Source organism: Mirounga leonina, unplaced genomic scaffold (assembly GCF_011800145.1).
Source record: "Mirounga leonina isolate KUSES-001 unplaced genomic scaffold, KU_Mleo_1.0 Mir_150, whole genome shotgun sequence".
NCBI classification, from domain to species: Eukaryota; Metazoa; Chordata; class Mammalia; order Carnivora; family Phocidae; genus Mirounga; species Mirounga leonina.
Genome location: NW_023270374.1, coordinates 26365987 through 26386899, shown reverse-complemented (window position 1 = coordinate 26386899; position 20913 = coordinate 26365987). Strand labels below are relative to the sequence as shown.

At 51.2% G+C, this 20913-nt stretch overlaps 3 protein-coding genes across 5 annotated transcripts in view; 1 reads left to right on the top strand and 2 right to left on the bottom strand.

The window, feature by feature from the left end:
• Positions 1 to 12175, top strand: part of PIGU (phosphatidylinositol glycan anchor biosynthesis class U) — an 87445-nt gene extending 75270 nt beyond the window's left edge. The window contains exon 12 of one of the 2 annotated variants that reach the window (XM_035006148.1): positions 11743 to 12175. In XM_035006148.1, coding sequence (XP_034862039.1) covers positions 11743 to 11856 — 114 coding nt within the window. In that variant the 3' untranslated portion in view covers positions 11857 to 12175. Of the gene's footprint in view, positions 1 to 2815; positions 2935 to 11742 lie in introns of those variants that run through there. The other variant, XM_035006149.1, reaches the window with a different exon arrangement.
• Positions 12176 to 12375: 200 nt separating this feature from the next.
• Positions 12376 to 14065, bottom strand: MAP1LC3A (microtubule associated protein 1 light chain 3 alpha). 2 transcript variants are annotated; one of them, XM_035006151.1, is made up of 5 exons: positions 13799 to 14065; positions 13462 to 13517; positions 13279 to 13385; positions 12830 to 12999; positions 12376 to 12536 (listed from the first exon to the last, which is right to left on the bottom strand). In XM_035006151.1, the coding sequence occupies exons 1-4, from the start codon at positions 13836 to 13838 to the stop codon at positions 12837 to 12839; spliced, it is 366 nt and encodes a 121-aa protein (XP_034862042.1). In that variant the 5' UTR covers positions 13839 to 14065; the 3' UTR covers positions 12376 to 12536; positions 12830 to 12836. The 2 variants fall into 2 exon arrangements, with proteins under 2 accessions (XP_034862042.1, XP_034862041.1); XM_035006150.1 differs by having other exon boundaries at positions 12376 to 12999.
• A 385-nt stretch (positions 14066 to 14450) lies between these two features.
• Positions 14451 to 20913, bottom strand: part of DYNLRB1 (dynein light chain roadblock-type 1) — a 40940-nt gene continuing 34477 nt past the window's right edge. Inside the window, exon 4 of the mRNA XM_035006152.1 lies at positions 14451 to 14762. Within this exon, the coding sequence (XP_034862043.1) occupies positions 14695 to 14762 (68 nt within the window). The 3' untranslated portion in view covers positions 14451 to 14694. The remainder of the gene's footprint in view (positions 14763 to 20913) is intronic.

Genomic DNA, 20913 nt, shown 5'->3' with positions numbered 1-20913 from the left:
GACTACAGTTGCAGTGATGACGAGGTATTAATGGAACTTGCCAGATGACTGCTTTTTTCCCTGTGGCTGCCTTTGTGAGGGAAGGGTCTCCGTCGATGGTAGGGGAGATGTTTGCAAGTGCTCAGGGACCATCGAAGGCAGGAGAGACTGGACCGTTGGAAGATGGGACTGGGGGTGGGAACGAAAGGCCAACTACATGGAGTGTGCTAGTTGGTGACTGAGCTGTGGAGAAAAACCAGGCTGAGCCTTGACGTTGTCTTTTTACCTTTTTTTTTTTTAATCTTTTAAAAATTTACTTTTAATCAGACAAGTAATACATGAATTCATTATTGCTGGGAAAAGAAATCAAACAAAATAGAAGCTTACGGAATGAAAAGGGCCCCCAGGGTCCCCCTCTCTTCCCACCCCAGGCAGACATCATGATTGGGATCGGTGTGGGGTGTCTTTGCAGATGTTGTCTGTGCATTTACGACCACTGTCAGTACGCATGCATGCATGCTGAGCTTGTTTGTGTACATGAAGAAATGGCCTCCTATTCTGGACACCGCTCTTGGACTTGCAGCGTTTCACTTGATGATCCCCTCTTGATATTGGTTCCAAGAGCCCATGGGCAGAAGGAACTTGATTGATTTGACTAGGTAGGCTCCTGCTGATGGACATCGAGGCTGCTTCTGGTTTTCTGCTATAAATGGAAGAGCCCTGGGCATCCCTCCACATAACCTTGTACACACAGGCCAGCGTTTTCTCAGGACAGACTCCAGGTGGTGAGATTTACTGGGTCAGAGGACATGGGCCTTGTGCATTTTGGCAGATACTGCCATGTTGCCCTTCAGACAGGTCAGACCAGCCTCCAGGCCTCCCAGCTGTGGCCCAAGTGCAGACATCACACACCTGTGTCATCGGCCGCCTCGGATCTGGACTCTTGAGTCAGACAACTTTGTCGGGTCAGATGTTTTCTGGGACTGCTGGCTTTGTTCGGGCTCTGTGGCGGCTGCTGCCAGATCCCTGAAGGGACACATCACATGGGGGCACTTACTCACCAAGGCAGTCGCTCAAGTCCTCTCACTGTCCTGGAGCATTGACTGAGCAGAAGAGTGCCCGTCGTGAGGTTAGACGCACCTGCCTCAGGCTGTTGGGAGCCACAGAGCACAAATATGAGACAGAATTTTAGTCACCATTAAGTGTCCCCTCCTTAAAAAGGCCTTCCGTGAGGTTCCCCTGCTCCACTGTCTCCTTCTTAGCCTGTTTGTTTCCTTCCTAGCACTCTCCCGGTTTATAAGTTTATATTATTATTTCTCTCTCTGCCTCCCCTATTAGCCTCTGCACTTCATGCGAACAGAGAGCAGCCTGTCCTTCCCACTGCAGGGGCCCCAGCTACCAGCTCTGTGCTTGGCATAGAGCAGTTTAGCAACAGTTGCTGAATGAGTGAATGAACCAGAGATGGCCAGGGAGAACGGGGCGTAATTAAGGGCCCAGCGTGCAGAGTAACCACTGGAAGAATCCAGCGGGAACAAGATCCCCTTTCCTGTTGTGAGTGGTCATGAAAGCCCTGGGGAGCAAGGAATAGCAGCTGGGCCTTTCAGACCTGGAGAACAAGAGGTGTGGGAGGTGGGCAGGTGGGGGGGCCAAGTCGCCCCCACTGGCCGAGGTTAGTGGGTAGCAGCTCTGTCCCTAACCCTTCTCCGGCTTCTGTCAGAACCTGGTCTCTGTGGCTGGGGAAGCCACTATGTGTCCCCCACAGATCAAGCCAGCCCTTGCTTCCGTCTGACCTACAATCAGTGCTTCAGTTGCAATGTATGGCATTTGGGGACATGTCTTCAGTCCCATGGCTGGCTTTTCTCAGCTCTTCTAGCTGGGACGATACCTTAAAGTCCCCTGGTCCTCCCTCTCCCCTCCCTGGGCAAGACAGACCAGAGCTGTCCTGGGAACCAGATGAGCATGGATTTGCAGCAGGCATCCAGAGCCCAGTCTGTCGCTGGTGAGTGCGGAATTGAATGTGGAGAACATCTTGACCCGTAGATTTTTAGGTCCTGCTCTGTTTGAGTTGGTCAGTGCCACACTCTGTGATATGACAAACTACTGATAAATTCTTAGTAATAGGGGCGCCTGGGGGGCTCAGTTGGTTAAGCGACTGCCTTCGGCTCAGGTCATGATCCTGGAGTCCCTGGATCGAGTCCCACATCGGGCCCCTTGCTCAGCGAGGAGCCTGCTTCTCCCTCTGACCCACCTCCCTCTCATGTACTCCCTCTCTCTCATTCTCACTCTCTCAAGTGAATAAATAAATCTTAAAAAAAAAAAAAAATTCTTAGTAATACTGGCAGGTAAACCAGTGACTTAGGCTCCATCCTTTCCCCTGGGACCATTAAGTAGTTTACAGTTTGTGGCATGGATCATTTGTTAATTATAATTGTGCCTCAAAGTCAGTAACCAGGAAATGACAACAGTAAAACATCCGTGTGTGTGTGTGTGCACGCACACACATACACAAGAAAGACTGGGGAGAAGGAATGGTTGAGCTAGATTGATTGGTTGAGGTCCTTTTTTACTTCCTCACAGTGTGACCTTCAGCAAGTGACTTCTCTGGGTTGCAGTTTTCTTAAAACCAGGCTTGATAACCCAGCCTCCCTGGGTGTTGAGAGGATAGGGCATGTGTGGGTCCTGTTGCCATTATTCATATGTTGATATGAGAAGTAGCACCCGTGACCTGCTCTTCAGGTAGCCAGAGCAAATCCGCAGGGAAACATTCAGACCGATAAATGGAAAGAAGGAGAACAAACTTCTTCTTTTTTTTTCTTTTTTCTCTTTTCTCCTGTAGGTCCGTGACCAGCAGAAGAAAAATAGTCATCAAGGATTCATATAAATCAAAATTAATATGTTGAGGGGCACCTGGGTGGCTCAGTTGGTTAAGCATCCGACTCCTGATCTCAGCTCAGGTCTTGATCTCAGGGTTATGAGTTCAGGCCCCATGCTGGGCTCCATGCTGGGTGTGGAGTCTACTTTAACAAACAAAAAAAGTAATGTGTCTAAATTTAGCTTTTTTGAATGAGTAAGATAAAAACATCCCACTCACCCCCATTCATCTTAAAAACAGGGAACATGAGGAAATCTCTTCCTAAAATTATAATTAATAGTGGCTCATGTTTAAAGAGTGCCTGCTAGGGGCCAGGCCCATATGATCCCTTTAATCTTCTGGATCATGTGCTTGTGTGGCCTTCTGAACCTTTCCTTGTGCGCTCGCATGTACTTGTACGCTCCTGGGGAAGAGTTTCATTTGTGTGGGTGTTTTATTATTGGCATCATGATGAAATATGACTTTTTTCTTTTAATAAAACATCTTGGCGATCTTTCCCTGTTTGTGTAAGAAGGAAGCTCCTCACCACAGTTGATGCAGCTGCTCCCCTCTTCGGGGCCCTGTAAGCTGCTTTCCCTTATTTTTATCATAAGGAATTCACTTAGTCCTTATAACAGCCCTTTGAAGGAGGCACTAGTATTCTCCTCTCCTGGTGCCAATGAGAGAGCAGAGGCTTGCAAGTCCCCAAGCTCTGAGGGGGGTGTTTATTCATGCTCTTGTTTCTCACGTCCTCTTGCTAGACAGGGGGTTCCATGAAGTCAGCCCCAGGTCTATCTTGCTTACGACTATATCCCCAGCACCAAGAATATTCAGTGACCGTTCATTGATGAATAAACAGAATGAGCTGGGATCCAAAAACCACGTTTATGACCAGTGATCCCATATAATCCTGTGTACCCTAACCTCCCACTTCTAGCATCTGTTAGGACAAAGCTGGGCCTGTGGCAGGTCTTGCTGGATTCCTAGGGTGTCAGAACCAGAACCCCCTTCCCATCTTCGCCTGTGGCTGACCCTGAGAGCCCCACTCCTATTCTATGTCCGCGTCTAAAATAGATTCCCTACTGTCCAAAACAGTGTCCCAGCTTTGTCTGGAACATTCCATGAGTTGCTGCCTCCTCACCGTGAGGTGCCAGCTCCGGTCCCTTCTCCTTGTAGTGCAGACCCTGTAGATCCAAGGCTGGCCTTGCTTTGGCCACTCTGCTCTTGTTCTCCAGGGGGGCCTGGAGCCCTGGGGTCTGGGCACCAGCCCTCTTGTGTTGGGTCTGCTCAGGACTGGCTTATTTACTCCACCCATGAAAGCACAGTCCTGTCTCCTGGAATTGCCTTCCAGTTGGTCTGGTGTGTATTCTGGGGAATGGGACAATGAGGAAGTAAATGTTTGGGGATGTGTGGGGCAGATCATCAGTGGTGGGGTGGTGTGTAACCCCCATTTGTGGACAGCCAGGGCCCATTTCAGATCTAATTCCATGGGTCTGTGTAATCCTGGCTGCAAAATCCTGAGTCTGTGTGTGGGAAGAGGTGTTCCTCCTGACAGAAGGCACCTGTGGCCCAGGCTGGAGTCCTTGCCCTCGTCCAGCTGCCTGTGCTTTGCCTTCCGCACTGGTGGCATTTTGCCAGGTCTTCGTTCATTCCTTTGTCCCCCCATCCTCAGACTTTTAGCTCGGTGCTCAGCATCCCAAGCGTGGCTCTCACAGGCCCTTCCCCGCCTGCAGCCAGAGTGACAGGAAAAGCCTGAGCTAAATATAGGGAGGCAAGGCCAGCAGAAAGCCTGGGCTTTGGAGGCCTGGCCTCTGCAGTAACTCCCAGCCCCATCTGTCCTGGCTCACTGGCCTTAGGCAAGTCTTCTAACTCCTTGGGCCTAATTAATTTGTTTGCATATATTGGGCACTTGCTATGTGCCGGGCACTCTGCTAGCAGAATGTGAATGAGACACAGCTCTGCTTCCTGGGAGCCCATGGTCTGAGGGAGAGAAAGAAAAGGAACCAGGCAGGGCCGGGGCAGCCGGATGGTGCCGTGAATGGGGTAAAAAGGCTGGGGAGCTCAGAGCTGCAGTGGGTAAGGAAGCTTCTGTGGGGAGGCAGCCCGTACATGGGGTGCCTGGGGGTGGGTAGGAGCTAACTGGGCTCTCTGTGGTGACACCTCTGGGGAGGAGAGCATGAGCGAGCGGGTGCGGAAGGCCGTTCCGCGGGCCTGGTGGGCGCCGCCCGAGAGTGTGAGCCTTGTCATGCTGAGGAGCAGGCTGAGCCTGTGGGTTTTGGCTGAGGATAACTGGGATCCCCTTCCTGCTTGGAAAACCTCATCGTGCCAGGAGGGGAAAAGGTGAGGGGTGTGAACCCGAACCGGGAGCACAGAGAGGCTGTTGAAACCTGGCAAGAGGTGCTAGCAGCTTCCGTGTCCTCCGCCTAGAAGGTTGGCTGTGAGGACTCAGTACGGAGTTGGGTGGGGAAAGCTTTTGTGAATTGAAAAATGCCACATAGATGACAATTACCATCATAGCGACTTTGATCTTACCTTGTGACCTTCCAGACCCTGAGATGGAGGTCCAGTGATTTTCCCACTGTTTTGCGTCTTTAGAGCTGGAGGGTGGAGCTCTGTTTCTTCACCATCCCCTCCCACACGTGTCCATCCAGGCCTGAGTTGGGTCACACCAAAGCCCGTCCAGCTCCACAAGTCGACCCTCGGCCCCTCTTCCTCCCATATTCCAAGATCCGAGATGGTGTGGGCAGAGGATGCTGTGCTTTGCCCATGGTGATGACCACGTGAGCTCCCCCAAGTGCAGGTCGGCTATCAGGGGTCAGCATCTCCAGCCCAAGCAAGAGACCTGGGAACTGGGACATGCCTATGGCGAGAGCAGCTGCTTCTCTGGGAAGCTGGGGCAGCCCAGGGGCCAGTGTCGGCTGAGGCTTCTGTTCAGAGCCTTCCCCCCGCCCCTCTGCCCCCGACACCCTGAATTAACAGCCTTGCTGGCTCGGAGGGCTCTGATACTTATTTTGCCTTTCCCCCCCAAAACTCAGTCTTCTTGGCTAAGTGACAGGGCTGGGACCTGGGAGCACAGCCTCAACAGGAGTGTCAGTGTAGACCACGGGTTCGCATAGGTCCCTAACAGGACCCACATGTGTGGGTGCGCAGTCCTTTCACCCCTCCCAGAATCCTTAACTGGGAGGGACTCTGGGGGTGCCGGAGAAGAACTAAGGTTTGGGCCTCAGGCAGGACTAACATTGCAGCCTAAAGCTTCCCTTACCCGCCTGTGACCCTGAGTTTGCTCATCTGTAAGTGGGGCTTATAAGCCCTACCCCAGAACGTTGTGAAGATTCAATGGTATGCTTTTTTTTTTAAATTGAGGTGTAGTTGACACACATGTTACGTTGGGTTTCAGGTGTATGACCTAGTGATTGTCAGCTCTGTTGTGCTCACCACAAGGGCAGCTGCCCTGTGTCCCCATGCAGTGCTCCTACCACCCACGGTGCCCCTATGCTGTACCCTTCATCCCCACGACCTGCTCACCACAGGAAGCCTGTCCCCCACCCCCACCCCCCACTCGCCTTCACCTGGTCTGCCCATCCCCCATGCCCTCATGATGCTTTTTTGTTAAAGGGCCTGGCCCGGGGCGGCTACCTAGAAGTTGTTGCTTTCCCAGCCTGTGATGGAGCATGTTCTAACCATTTTACTCCATGCTGTGAAGCACCCTTCCCTGTCCCCTGGCCGTCCTTTGATCCGCTACCTTGTTACATCTTCATTGTGGCCCAGAAGGTAGTCCTGCAGCCCTCACGGCTGCCGGTGGAGAAGAGTGGTCTGATGAGCCCTCACTGGGCTAATGCCGAGGGGCTGGGTACCCGCAATCCACTCCCAGAGCACCAGCCCTCTGCCGGGCCTAGGGTCCCAGAGCCGGAGCAGATGCCAGCCCGTCTGGTTGTGGGGCAACAGGAAGTGACTCCATCCCAGGGGTGACATAAGTGAGCATGGGCTTAGGGAAGACCTGGGGCAGGAGATGCAGATGATCCCGCTCTAGGGATACGTAGGAGCTGTCTGTGGGAAGGGCCATTCCAGCCCAGCTGAGGCGGCGAGGCGTGGCCATCCAAGCACTGTTTGCGGGACCAGGCTGCGGTCAGGGCTTCTGGGGCGTGTGGGTGTGGTGCAGGGCAGAGTGGGGCACTAGAGGCTTCTGAGCAGGCAAGTGAAGGGTTCATGCGCGTGTGCGTGCGTGTGTGTGTGTGTGTGTGTGACTCGAGAGAGACCGTAAGAGACTCCCAGAGAGAGATGGAGAGATTGAGAGAGACAGACAGACAGACACTGGGAATCAAGAGGGGCCAGGATGATGCAGGACGCCTTCCAGCAAGAGATGGCGGTGGGAGGGAGACAAGGAGACTGAGTTGGAAGTCTGAGGAAGGAGATTGGCAGGACTTGGTGGTGGATGGCAGGAGAGAGGCCAAGGAGTCCAGTCATAGTTCTCGAGGGCAGCTTTGAAGAATGGGCTGCCCGGGGCGCCTGGGTGGCTCAGTTGGTTAAGCGTCTGCCTTCGGCTCAGATCATGATCCCAGGGTCCGGGGATTGAGCCCTGCAGAGGGCTCCCGCTCAGCAAGGAGTCTACTTCTCCCTCGCCCTCTCCCTCTGTGTGCTCTCTCTCTCTGTCTGTCTCTCTCAAATAAATAAATCTTAAAAAAAAAAAAAAAGAATGGGCTGCTCTTCAGGTCTCCGAAAACACGGCGGAATGGAGCAAGGACTAGGAGCCACCATTGTGGGTAAACTAGTTTATCACTCACTTTACAGATGCAGAAGATGCACCTTAGGGTAGGGAAAGTGACTTACATAGGGTCACACAGCCACTAACTCGCCCATGCTATTTCTACTGCCCCTCACCCAACTCCCGCTGCCCAGACTGAGCAAAGGGGCTCTGGGTCTACAGCTGCTGTGTTGCCTGAATCCCGGCCTCTGGGAAATCCCTTCTCAGCCCAAATGGCAAGCCTCAAGGTCAGAAGAGGTGGTCTTGGCCAGCCTGCTACCAGCTGGGGGCATCACTCTGAAAGAGCCAAGCCTCCAGGCCAGCCTGGTGTCCACAAGATGCCTTCCCTCTGGGGGCAGGGCACTCAATCAGGACTAGTGACTTTGGTTCCAGACGGACCAAGCCCGCACACAGGGCTCTTTCCCTCCATGCCACCCTCCCCTGACACTTCATCCTGGAAAATTTCACAGACATAGCAAAGTTGAAAGACTGAACATTGAACACCCACATACCTACCACCTAGACTGTACCATTAATGTTGTACTATACTTTTGTGATCACAAATTATCCATTCCTCAATCCATCTTATTTTTAAAATATATTTCAAAGTGAAGTACAGACATCACTGCATTTTCCTACTAAACATCTCAGCATGTATATCATTAACCAGAGTTCAGTACTTACTTACATTTTTCTTATATGAAATTTACATACAGTGAAAAACACAACTCTTTTTTTTTTTTTTTAAGATTTTATTTACTTATTTGAGAGAGAGAATGAGATAGAGCATGAGAGGGGGGAGGGTCAGAGAGAGAGGCAGACACTCCCTGCTGAGCAGGGAGCCCGACGTGGGACTCGACCCTGGGACTCCAGGATCATGACCTGAGCTGAAGGCAGTCGCTTAACCAACTGAGCCACCCAGGAGCCCGAAAAACACAACTCTTAACATGTACATTTTCGAAAGCTGCCTTTCATTCAGCAGCATATTTTTTGAGGTTCATTTATATTATTGCAAATAACAATAGTACATCGCTTTCTTTAATTTTCTTTTTTTTAACCAACTGAGCCACCGAGGCGCCCAATTTTCTTTTTTTTAAAGTAGGCTCCACACCCAGTGTGGAGCCAAGTGCAGGGCTTGAACTCACAACCCTGAGATCCAGACCTGAGCTGATATCAAAAGTCAGATGTTTAACCAACTGAACCACCCAGGCACCCCAGTACGCTGCTTTTTTAAAACTTTTTTTTAAAGATTTTATTTATTTGAGAGAGAGAGAGCACAAGCAGGGGGAGAGGGAGAAGCAGGCTCCCCACTGAGCAGGAAGCCTGACACAGGACTTGAGCCGAGGACCCCAGGATCATGACCTGAGCCAAAGGCAGACGCTTAACTGACTGAGCCACCCAGGTGCCCCTTAAATAAACTTCTAAATTTCAGAATAACTTTAGATACAGAAAGTTCCCATATGCCCCACACCCAGAATCCGAGCCAGGGGACTACATTAATGTGTTCTGTCTCTCCCGTGTCCTCTGCCCACTTTTTCACTCTGTCCCAATTTCTCATGATCTGGACAGTCTTGAGGAGCACTGGCTAGGTCTCCTGTAGAGTGTCCCCACTTTGGGTTTATCTGATGCTTTTCTCATCATAAGACTGTGGTTTGGATTTTTGGAATGCTCAGGTACCATGCCCAGTACATGGTAGCCACCTGATCTCATACTGATGTTACCCTTCATCATTTGTTCAAGACAGTGTTTGGGGCTTCTCCAGAGTAGAATTACTATTTTCTCTTTCCCTGCACTGTTCTTTGGAAGTGAGTTACTGCATCTGGCCTGCCCGCAGGCAGGGGGTCGGGTGGGGGGGGGGGGCAAGCAAGAATTAAGCTCCACCTCCTGGAGGAGGGAATGTCTACATATGTTATTGGAATTTTTCTGTAAGGATTCCAAAAGGAATTCTCCCTCATTTATTTATTTATTCAGTCATTTATTGGCTGGTTTTTTAAATTGATATTTTAGTCAATGTAATACAAATACATACCTCACAATGTTAAAGATTATAAGGAACTAGAATAGCTGCCTATGGCCTTAGAGTTACTTGCTCTGGTTCTTCTAAATACCATGCATACTCTGCTATTTGTATTTCTTGACTTTTTTTTCCATTTTATATTAGATTGAACTGTACGACATTTCCAGTATTCAACCATTTTTGATCTGCAGAAATGGCTATTTCATATGGTTTGACCTAATACCTAGTATTTTGACTTTCTAATACTTGTGCAGCTGATTGTGTGTGACACTGGAGTTGGTTCCTTTTGTTTCATTGTGAATTGTGATTTTGTACCTGACCCTCATCGGACCCGGTTCGGGGGTCAGCCCCCACCCACTCAGCCGCAGCTCCAGGTTCTCCATCTGCAGACCGGGCACCTTGGGCCTGGGTGAGAAAGGGGCTGCAGGCTGTGAGGTCAGCTTTGCTCTGGTACCTGCCCTCCACCAGCAGCTGTGGGGCAAGGCCTCCGGGGCTCCCTGGGCTGTCTACTCCGCTGATACCCTCAGCTGCAAGTTCTCTGCCCTGTGGCAGACTGGATCCCAGGTGCGTCGCCTTCAGGGTCATGGCCACTAGGCCAGCTCTCCTGGTGTAGCCTTAGGCCAACTATTGAACCCTTTGTGCCTCAGTTTCCTCATCTGTAAGATGGAGACCATCAGCCTTCCAGATGGGCTCCTCTGGTCATAAAATGGCAGGACCTTGTCCTGAGGCCAGCCCTGGTGTTGGTCCTCAGTTCTTCCTTCAGGTCCCTCCATGTTCTTCCTGCCCACGGTATGAGGCTGCCCAGGACAGGAGTCTCTGTGGGTCAGAGGCCAAGATTCCAGATTCAGCTCAACCTCTGACCTGCTCTACAGACCCTAGCCAGGTGTTCCCCCTGCTCTGGGCTTCCATCTTCTCATCTGTGCCAACAGGTGGCTATGGTCTAAGAGGCTTCTGAGTGGCTGAGACCTGGGGTTGTGAGCCCCTCTGCCCTCCTCCTGCCCTAGACCCTGGGGGTCTTGGGATGTAATGGGATTGTAAGATGGCGCAAGTCCTTGTTCCTCTCTAGGCCTCTGCCAGGGGGATGGTAGCCTGAGCTTCTAGGGCCCTTTTAATTCTGTGGCCCATACAGGAAAGGCAGACTGAGCTGGGCATGGATACCAGGGTGGCAGAACCCCGTGGGGACCTTCCCAGTCCAGGGGAGGAGCCACAGCCATCAGGCAGTCACATAGATGAAAGCAAAACTAATCTGGATGAATTTGTGTTAAGAAATAGAGGTTAATGGGGGCCATGACCCAATCTGGGGGGTGTGGGAGGGCTTCTCTAAGGAATCAGGATCTTTCCTGAGACCTGAAGGGTAAGGAGATGTCGACTGGATGAAAAGGAAGGGAACATTCCAGGCAGAGGGAACAGCAGAGATCCTGCAGCAGGAGGAAAGAGGCCAGTGTCGCTGGAGCTGAGGTGGAGCAGGAGAGAGGGTGAGGGACCAGGCGCAAGGCCTCAGAGCCCCAAAGGAGTTTGATCTTCCCCTTAAGAGCCCTCGGAAGCCTTTAGAGGACCTTTCAGCTGGGAAGTAACAGGATGAGATTTTGTCCTGAAAAGCAACCTCTGGCTGCTAGGGAGAATGGACTGGACGTGGCAAGGGTTACAGGGGTGGGAGGCTTGGGACCAGGGAGCCCAAAGAGGAGACTGCTGTTGTTTAGATGACAGTGGCTTTGTCCAGGGTGGTAGCTCTAAGGACAAGTAGAAATGGGTGGATCTGAGAGAGTCCGGGATATAGAACTGCCAGGACTTAGCAGCCTTGTGTCCGGCAGGTGGAAGTGTCAGGTGATTCTGTGGCCTCAGCACCCGGAAGGAAGATGGGGGGGCGGGTAAGGGCTCCCAGGGAGCAGCAGCTTTGACAGGGGCTCAGCTGTACCGTGGAGGAGCCCCTGGGCACCCAAGCACCGAGGCAGAGGGGCCTCTGGGTGCAGACATACCATTGTGGAGTTCAGAGGCCAGAGCTTGGGCGGGTGGCATAAACCCACAGGGGCAGTACAGGCAACTTCTGAAGTGCAAGACCTTGCAGGGTCTCCCCAACACCTGCCTAGCCCCTCAGCAACCCAAGGTTCCGGGGGAGGTTCCTCAGCACTGCTCACAGCTCCTCTCTCCCCGCAGATCCTGCTCATCTCGGATTACTTCTATGCCTTCCTGCGGCGCGAGTACTACCTCACCCATGGGCTCTACTTGACTGCCAAGGACGGCACAGAGGCCATGCTTGTGCTCAAGTAGGCCTGGCTGGGCCCAGGGCTGCATGGACTTCAGGGGGTGGAAGGGCCAGGAGCTGGGCCCAGCCCTCGAGCCGGAGTTGCCAGCAGAGGAGTCCTCAGGCAAATGCGGTTTGAGTCCAGGGTTCCGTAGCTCTGGCACCAGAGGGGAACTGGGGCTGGCAGCAAGGCCAGTGGGGAGTAGCCAGGAGCACCTCCCCTTGGGCCCCCACTCTTTTGGCTCTGCAGACCGGGGAGCCCCCTCCGATGCTGGATAGGGGAAGAAGCAGGGGAACAGGATTTGTTAGGTTGTGGCTACTTAATAAATGTTTTTTGTTATGAAATCTATCCTGGGCCCACACTGAACTCCTGGAAAGGGTGGACTTGGCCTTGACCACCACCCCCATATACTACATACTGGTGTGGGTTTCCAGAATGAACCCCAGGTCCACAGCACACAAGTCTGTTCCGTGGCGAGCTGAGACCGGTGTGAGACAGCCCCGCTGGCAGCCCTCCCCTCACCCCAAGCAGCTGGAGGCAAAGGGCCAGGCAGGCCTGAGCAATCTTTATTCTGCAGAGGGACAGTGACCACAGATCCATACACCATGTCAACACCAGGTGAGCCAGGGGCCAGTCCTTCAGGGGTGGGCAGGTCCAGGCAGGGGGGCAGCGCCTCAGGTGAGGGAGGGGCAGTTGGGCAGGGGCCTAAAAAAAAGACAAATCACACCGAGCAGGGGTGCTGGGGGCTGTTCCCTACCCTCCCCCATCCCAGCCAGCACCCATGGGGACAACCCTAACAATGGCCCAGGATCCACCCAGGGGCAGAGTAGGTGTGGTTGGTGCCCCCTGGCTGGGGGGGCGGGGGGGGGCAGCATCTCTGCCTAGCCCATCTCGGGCAGAGGCAGTTCAGTTCAGGAGCCAGGAGCTCCCTGGGCAGAGCCTGACAGGGCCCTAACCGCCCCCCCCCCCATGCCCAGGCCAACCCCCTCCCCCCCTACTGCTGGCTCAGAAGCCGAAGGTTTCCTGGGAGGCGTAGACCATGTAGAGGAAGCCATCGTCGTCCTTCTCCTGCTCATAGATGTCCGCAATGGGTGTGGACACGCTCACCATGCTGTGCTGGTTCACCAGCAGGAAGAAGGCCTGCGTGGGGTTCAGCTGCAGGCGGCGCCTGGGGTGGGCAGAAGAGCAAGCCTACAGTGAGGGGGCCTGGCTGCTGGGTGGGTGGAGCCCTGACCCCCCACCTCCCTCTCTCCAAAAGGATTCTGAGGCAGCTTCACACCCATCCCAGGCCCTTCTATAAGCCCTCACCTCTGACCTGCCACTGACCCCAGCCCCGACCTTGACCTTTCCCAACCTCCCCAAAACAGGGATTCAAGGCCCGGCCCAGCCAGGGCCCCGCCATCCCCAAAAGGACCCGAGCCCCCTCTGACTGCTGCTGCCCACACACCGGATGATCTTGACCAACTCGCTCATGTTGACATGGTCTGGGACCAGGAACTTGGTCTTGTCCAGGACCGGCAGCTGCTTCTCACCCTTGTAGCGCTCGATGATCACCTAGGGGTGGGGCGGGGGATGCGTGAGCCGGGCGGGGCCGGGGGCCGCGGGGATGGGAGGGGGCGGCGGGACTCACCGGGATCTTGCTGGGGTGCTGGTCGCGGATCTGCTGCACCTCCTTACAGCGGTCGGCTGCGGACAGTGGGCGGGCAGTGAGGCGAGAGAGGTCCCGCTCGCCGTTCGCCCCGCCCGGCCCCGGCCCCGCCCCCCCGAGCCCCCGCCCCCAGGGCCGTCAGGCCCCAGGGCCTGGCACCCGCGGGCTCCGAGGCGAGGCCCCGGCCCAGGCCTGAACCTGCCTCCCGGCCCGGGGCTCTAGCCCGAGTCTGACGTCACGGGGCTGACGTCGCCTGCGGCAGTCCGGGTCAGTCGCGGCGCCCCCACCCCGCGCCCGCTGACCACCCGCCGGGCCTCACCGAAGGTCCGCCGCTGCTTGAAAGGCCGGTCTGAGGGCATCGCGCGAGCCCGGCGGGGCGCGCAGGCCGGGGCTCCGGGGCGCGCGGCTGGGGGCTCTGAGGTTCGGGGGCTCCGCCGCGCTCAAGGGCTCCGGGGCTGTGAGCTGAGCCTGGCGGCGGTGGCTCGGGGAGGTAACTCGCCCGGGTGACGTCAGGTCACAACATTCCTTAAAGGGGAGGCCGGCGCGCCGCTCCCATTGGGCCGACGCAAAACCCGCCCGCCCGGACCCGTGACGTCACGGCGCAGAGAGCTGGACTCCGGGCAAGCGCCGCGAAGGGGCGGGGCTCCCCGGCGCGTCACAGTCCCGTGACGTCATGGGCTCCCGGCCCCTCTCCCCCGAGGCCGGGGCTGAGAGACTGGCGGGGCTGCGGGCGGTTGGGAGGGCTGACTCGCTGCGCGCAGGCCAGTCTGGGGCTCAGCGGTCTCCGTTCCCACTGGTGTTAAGTCATCCCACAGCACACTCCGAGTCTGTTCCCTTCCAGAGATGGTGCGAACCTAAAGACCTCCCCACCTTCGTGGAGCTCATGGTTACAGGAAAAAAAGCTAGGGTGTGGGGGGTGGAATTAAAACAAGAAAGAGCGAGATGCGAAAAAGAATCACAGGTTTTAAAAGGAATTTCTAGAATTAGAAAAACCATTGAAATTCAGGTCTCAAAGGATGAGACCAGAAAGTAGATTAGACACAGCAGAAGGTAAGTCACTGAGCTGGAGGAGAGAGCAGAAGCTACTCACCAGAGAAACAAGGTGATGGACAATGTAAAAGGTGAAAGGACAGGTCCGTCAGAATTCCAGGAGGGAGAAAAAAAGTGGGAGGCAGTTCCTGAAGAGCTTCCAAACTTGATTAAAGACCAGGATCCTCACAGAAAATCCAGAGCAGGATAAACAAAAGTAGCATCTTGGCACTTTGTAATGAATTTGCAGAACTCTAAAGAGAAGATAGGAAAATGGTGAGCAGCTCGACTGGTAAACATGTAAGTAGATCTAAAACACCATGGAACATGAACAGTGATGATCCAATTTGTGGAGTACAGAATGAGAGGACACAGCAACATGTCAGACTGAGGAGGGTAATCAGTTCAAGTGCTCTTATTTAAGGGGAGCAGGATAAAGATACTGGTAATTGTCCAGCTTTGTATATCCAAGTGTGTGTTTCAGACACTTATGAGGGATCATTAAAAGAATGGAAAGTATAGGGGCACCTGGGTGGCTCAGTTGGTTAAATGTCTGCCTTTGGCTCAGGTCATGATCCCAGAGTCCTGGGATCGAGCCCCGCGTGGGGCTCCCTGCTCGGTGGGGAGTCTGCTTCTCCCTCTCCTTCTGCCTGCCACTGCCCCTGCTTGTGTGCTCTCTGTCGGATGAATAAATATTTTTTTAAAAAATGGAAAGTGTAGGGCGCCTGGGTGGCTCAGATGGTTAAGCGTCTGCCTTCGGCTCAGGTCATGATCTCAGGGTCCTGGGATCGAGTTCCGCATCGGGCTCCTTGCTCCTTGGGAGCCTGCTTCTCCCTCTGCCTCTCTCTCTCTCTGTCTCTCATGAATAAATAAAAATTAAAAAAAAAAAATGGAAAGTGTAACTGCCAATGCAGAAAGGAGAAAAAGGTAGTAAAAAACGGTATAGGATACAAAAGCCAGAGGTAAAAAAGGGTTTTACATTCATCTATTAAAACAGATGATCAGACTGGCCAAGGAAAATAAAATGCAGCTCTACATGCTGTTTACAAGAGGACATTTAAAATGTAAGTGCACCAGGCGCCTGGGTGGCTCAGTTGGTTAAGCGACTGCCTTCGGCTCAGGTCATGATCCTGGGGTCCTGGGATCGAGTCCCACATCGGGCTTCCCTTGCTCTACAGGGAGCCTGCTTCTCTCTCTGCCTCTGCCTGCCACTCCCCCTGCTTGTGCTCTATCAAAGAAATAAAATCTTTAAAATAAGAAAAACATAAGTGCACCAACAGTAAAATGATGGGAAAAGGTATACTAGAGAAAAGCTAACCAGAAGGTGTATCTATAGCAAAATCAGACAAAATAGGCTTTAAGACAAAAGACATTATTAGAGGGCGCCTGGGTGGCTCAGTCGGTTGAGCGTCTGCCTTCGGCTCAGGTCGTGACCCCAGGGTCCTGGGATGGAGCCCCACATCGGGCTCCCTGCTCAGCAGGAAGCCTGCTTCTCTCTCTCTCCCTCTGCTGCTCCCCCTGCTTATGCACTCTCTCTGTCAGATAAATAAATAAAATCTTAAAAAAAAAAAAAAAAAGACATTATTAGAGATAAAGAGGGTGACCACAAAATGATGAAAAGTACAACTTTTAGGAAGACATAACAACTCTTGTAAAATATACAAGTTAGAGGTTTAAAAGACTGAAAATGTATAAAACGAAAGTGATAGGATACAAGGAGAAATTGCCAGATCTTCCATCACAGTGAGAGATTTAAGACCTTTTTCAGTAACTGATTGACCCAACAGCCAAAAAAAGGATATAGAAAATATTAATGAACCCTGATAGAACCGTGAACCCAATATTGTTACTTTTAAGCACACAAGAAACATTTACCAAAAAAATGACCTAAAAATCGCCCCAAGATAAATCTCAAAGGTATCAAATAGCCCGTCCATTTCATGGAGACCATATTTCTGTGACCACAGACCGAGCCAAGTAAACCCCAAATGTTTGGACGTTTAAACATCTAAAAAGCTTTTTACTCAAAGAGAAATTCTGTAGAAATGAAAACTATTTAGATAAAAAAAATGAGAATACATATAAAAACTCATGGTAGGGGGAAGGCAACTGAAAGCATCATTTGGCAGATTTATAGCCTTATTATAGTAGGTAAGAAATACAGAAAATTTACAAGCAGAGTGTTAAATTATTTATCAGGGGCACCCGGATGGTTCAGTCGGTTAAGCGTCTAGCTCTTGATTTCTGCTCAGGTCATGATCTTGGGGTCATGGGATGGAGCTCCACACTGGGTGCAGTCTGCTTGCAATTCTCCCTCTGCCCCACCTCCTGCTTGCACACTCAAATAAATAAAATCTAAAAAAAAAAAAAAAAGATTTCTTTATTAGAGGGGCACCTGGGTGGCTCAGTTGGTTGAGCAGCTGACTCATGGTTTCAGCCCAGGTCATGATCTCAGGGTCTTGCTACTGAGCCCCATGTTGGGCTCTGCACTCAGCTGGGAGTCTGCTGGAGATTCATTCTCTCTACCCCCCTCCCTACCTCCTTCCCTCTCCCCCTCTCTCCCCCTCCCCCTGCTTGTGTGCACACACACTCTCAAATTAGAGTGTGGGGTGTAGGGGCAGAGGGAGAGAGAGAATCTCCAGCAGACTCCCCACTGAGTGCAGAGACTTACTCGGGCTGATCTCATGACCCCGATCATGACCTGAGCTGAAATCAAGACTGAGATGCTTAACCGACTGAGCCACCCAGGTGCCCCTAAAGAACTTTTAAAAGGAGTAATAGTATCAACCCAAAGAAAATGGAAAGAAGATAATCATGAAGAGCAGAAATTGAAATAGAAAACAAAAACACTAGGATGGACCACAAAACAAAATGGGATCTTTGAAGAGACCAATAAAATGAACATTAATGTGCAAAATGGACATAACTATCATTTCTAGCAGAAATGATAAGAATGTTATAGGGGTGCTTGGGTGGCTCAGTCAGTTAAGCATCTGCCTTCGGCTCAGGTCATGATCCCAGGGTCCTGGATCGAGTCCCACATCGGGCTCCTTGCTCAGAGGGGAGCCTGCTTCTCCCTCTCCCTCTCTGCCTCCTCTCTGCCTACTTGTGCTTTCTCTCTGTCAAATAAATAAAATCTTTAAAAAAATAAGAATGTTATAAACTTTATGCCAGTCAATTTAAAACTTAGATGAAATGGACAATTTTCTAGAAAAAGATAATTTGCCAGGACTAATTCAAAAAGAAATAGACAAATGAGTAGCCATATACCTAAAAAAAAAATAATAATAATAATCCAGCTGGTTTTCTAGGTGACTTCTCCCCCGCCCCCCCCAAAAAACCCTGCAGCAAACATCATACTTTATGGTAAAACACCATACTATATGGTAAAAATGTTAAGCATTATTCCCTTTAAAGCCAGGAACAAAATTTTGAATTTTGTCATTGAACACATTGCAACATTGTAGCAAGGTCCCAGCTAGAGCACCAAGCCAAGAGAAAGAAAGGGGAAGCATAACTATCACTCACAGCCAGAAGATGCAGAGGAACCATGAACAATAGAAGACTGCTAACTAATATGAACTAATATCATACCATGTTTTAGAGAAAGATGGGGAAAATAGGAACTCTCCACACTGCTGATGGGAGTGTAAATCTTTTCAGCCACACTAAAGAGCAATTTGGCAAAATCTACTGAAACTGAAGATGCTTATATCCTACAGACCAGGAATTCCACTTGCTGTGTACCATATGAGCTCAAGGGAACACAGTTAAGTATGTTTAATTGGAGCATTTTCATAATAGCAAAAAAACTGGGGCTACCTAAATGTCCTACTGAATATCTTGGGTATTCCTTTAACAGAGCAAAATACCGTGAGAGAGAAGGGGTCAGCAAACTTCCCCTTGAAAAGGCCAGACAGTAAATATGTTTGGCTTTGCAGGCCTTTTGATCCCCAGCAACTACTCAATTCTGTTGCAGTGTGGAAGCAGCCTTGGGGCCCAAATGAACATGGTTGTGTCCCAATAAAACTTTATTTGCTAAAATAGATCTGGCCTGAGGCCTTAGTTCACAGACTCTTGATCTAAAGCTATGTCAAAATGGACAAATCTCACAAAGTTACAGGACAGTGTGGTCAGAGCTGTTAAGTGCAGCTGAAAGAACTAGATCAGCCATGGCCTTGGGGAAGTGGTTACTCCTCTCTTTTGTCTGACTAAACCCTGGATTGAGGCTACAGTGGGGGAGGGGCCCAACCCCCAAATCCCAAGGTCTGTGCTCACTCTTCCTCTTACCTGACCTGTCAGCAGGCCTAACACTCCTTCTTCCAGTCTTCTGGTTTCTCTCCCCACCGCTTCCTCCTCTCCCCCATCTCCCTCGAATCCAAAGGTCTGGTCTACTCCAGGTCTCTACTTGAATGTCTAGGAGACATCTCAAATTTAGCTTCCCCTAAATGAACCTACGCTCTTCCTCTAAAATGTGCTCCCATTGTAATCTTCCCTGTCTCCAACGGTCATCTTTGACGCCTTTCTTTCTTTCACTACCCACACATCCGATCCATGCTCAAACCCTGCTGGCCCACATTTCAAAATAGCTCCAGAATCGGACCAGTTCTCACCACTCCCACCACAACCCCCAGGCCAGAGCTGCCATCATTGCTTGCTTGACCACTGCCAGTGGCTCCCCTCTGGTCTCCTGGCTTTGGTTTTGCAAGCCTCCATCTGGTCTCCCTACACTGACGGCGGCTTCCCTGTGCACACAGGAGTTGGGTCCACGGTTTCTGTGCCCCACTCATTCAGAGCAAAAAAAGCTCCACAGTGGCCCATGAGGACTGTGCCATCTCCCTTCCTGCTACTCCTGGGGTCTCATCTACCCTCACCCTCTTGGCTTCAGCTACACTGGCCTCCTCGCTCTTCTGGGAACCCCAGACATACTTGCGCCCCAGGGCTTTTCTGTACTTGCTGTTCCCTTTGCCAGGAACATTCTTCCCCAAGATCTCTGTGTGGCTCACAATCTCATTTTCCAGGTCTCCTCAGGGAGGCTTTCCTAAATGATTTTACTTACTGTTGCAGCCCCACTCCAATCACTCCTATCCTCCCTCCCAATGCCTTGCTTAATTTTTTGCCAGAACAGTTATCACCTTCTAATATGCAATGTAATTTTTCTAAGCATTATGCAGGTTTTCAGGTACATGGAACACTGGAAGTCATTGTCCAGCGATCACCAATATACCCACCAGTTACATTCTACACTTAATGCTTGTTCTATTTGCTTTATCATCTGTACATCCATCTATCCATCTTTTTTATGCATTTCAGAATAAGTTGCAATCCAACGTTCATTTATGACAAGAACACTCAACAAAGTGGTTATAGAAGAAACGTATCTCAACATAATAAAGGCTACATATATGACAAGCTAACACTGACATACTCAACAGTAAAAAGTTGAAAGCTTTTCCTTTAAGATCAGGAACAAGGCAAGATGAAAGCAGAGAGGGAGACAAACCATAAGAGACTCTTAAGCATAGGAAAGAAACTGAGGGTTGCTGGAGGGGAGGGGGGGATGGGGTAACTGGGTAATGGGCATGAAGGAAGGCACGTGATGGAATGAGCACTGGGTGTTCTATGCAACTGATGAACCACTGAACTCTACCTCTCAAACTAATAATACACTCTATGTTAATTAATTGAATTTAAATTTAAAAAAAGGACCCCCCCCCCCAAAAAAAAGATCAGGAATAAGACAAAGATGCCCACTCTTACCACTTTCATTCAACACTGTCTTGGAAGTTCTAGCCAGAGCAATTATGCAAGAAATAAAAGGCATCTAAATCAGAAAGGAAGAGTAAAACTGTCACTATCTGCAGATGACAGGATATTATTTTTTAAAAGAGTTATTTATTTACTTGACAGCACAAGCAGGGGGAGCAGCAAGCAAAGGGAGAGGGAGAAGCAGACTCCCCACTAAGCAGGGAGCCCGATGTGGGGCTCGATCTCAGGACCCTGGGATCATGACCTGAGCTGAAGGCAGATGCTTAACTGACTGAGCAACCCAGGCACCCCTGATGACAGGGTATTATATATATAAAAAGCCCCAGAGACTCTACCAAAAAACTGTTAGAACTCATAAATTCAGTAAAGTTGCAAGATACAAAATCAATATATAAAAATCTGTTGTGTTGGGCGCCTGGGTGGCTCAGTTGGTTAAGCGACTGCCTTCGGCTCAGGTCATGATCCTGGAGTCCCGGGATCGAGTCCCGCATCGGGCTCCCTGCTCAGCAGAGAGTCTGCTTCTCCCTCTGACCCTCCTCCCTCTCATGCTCTCTGTCTCTCTCATTCTCTCTGTCTCAAATAAATAAATAAAATCTTTAAAAAAAAAAAAAAATCTGTTGCGTTTCGGGGCACCTG

Excerpts from the sequence above, each read along its gene's own strand:
- MAP1LC3A (XM_035006150.1), bottom strand. The coding sequence starts at position 13,838 with ATGCCCTCAGACCGGCCTTTCAAGCAGCGGCGGACCTTCG. Across the intron at positions 13,518-13,798 it reads CAAGCAGCGGCGGACCTTCG|CCGACCGCTGTAAGGAGGTG; the intron begins GTGAGGCCCGGC and ends CACTGTCCGCAG. Across the intron at positions 13,000-13,278 it reads GAGTTGGTCAAGATCATCCG|GCGCCGCCTGCAGCTGAACC; the intron begins GTGTGTGGGCAG and ends TGCCCACCCCAG.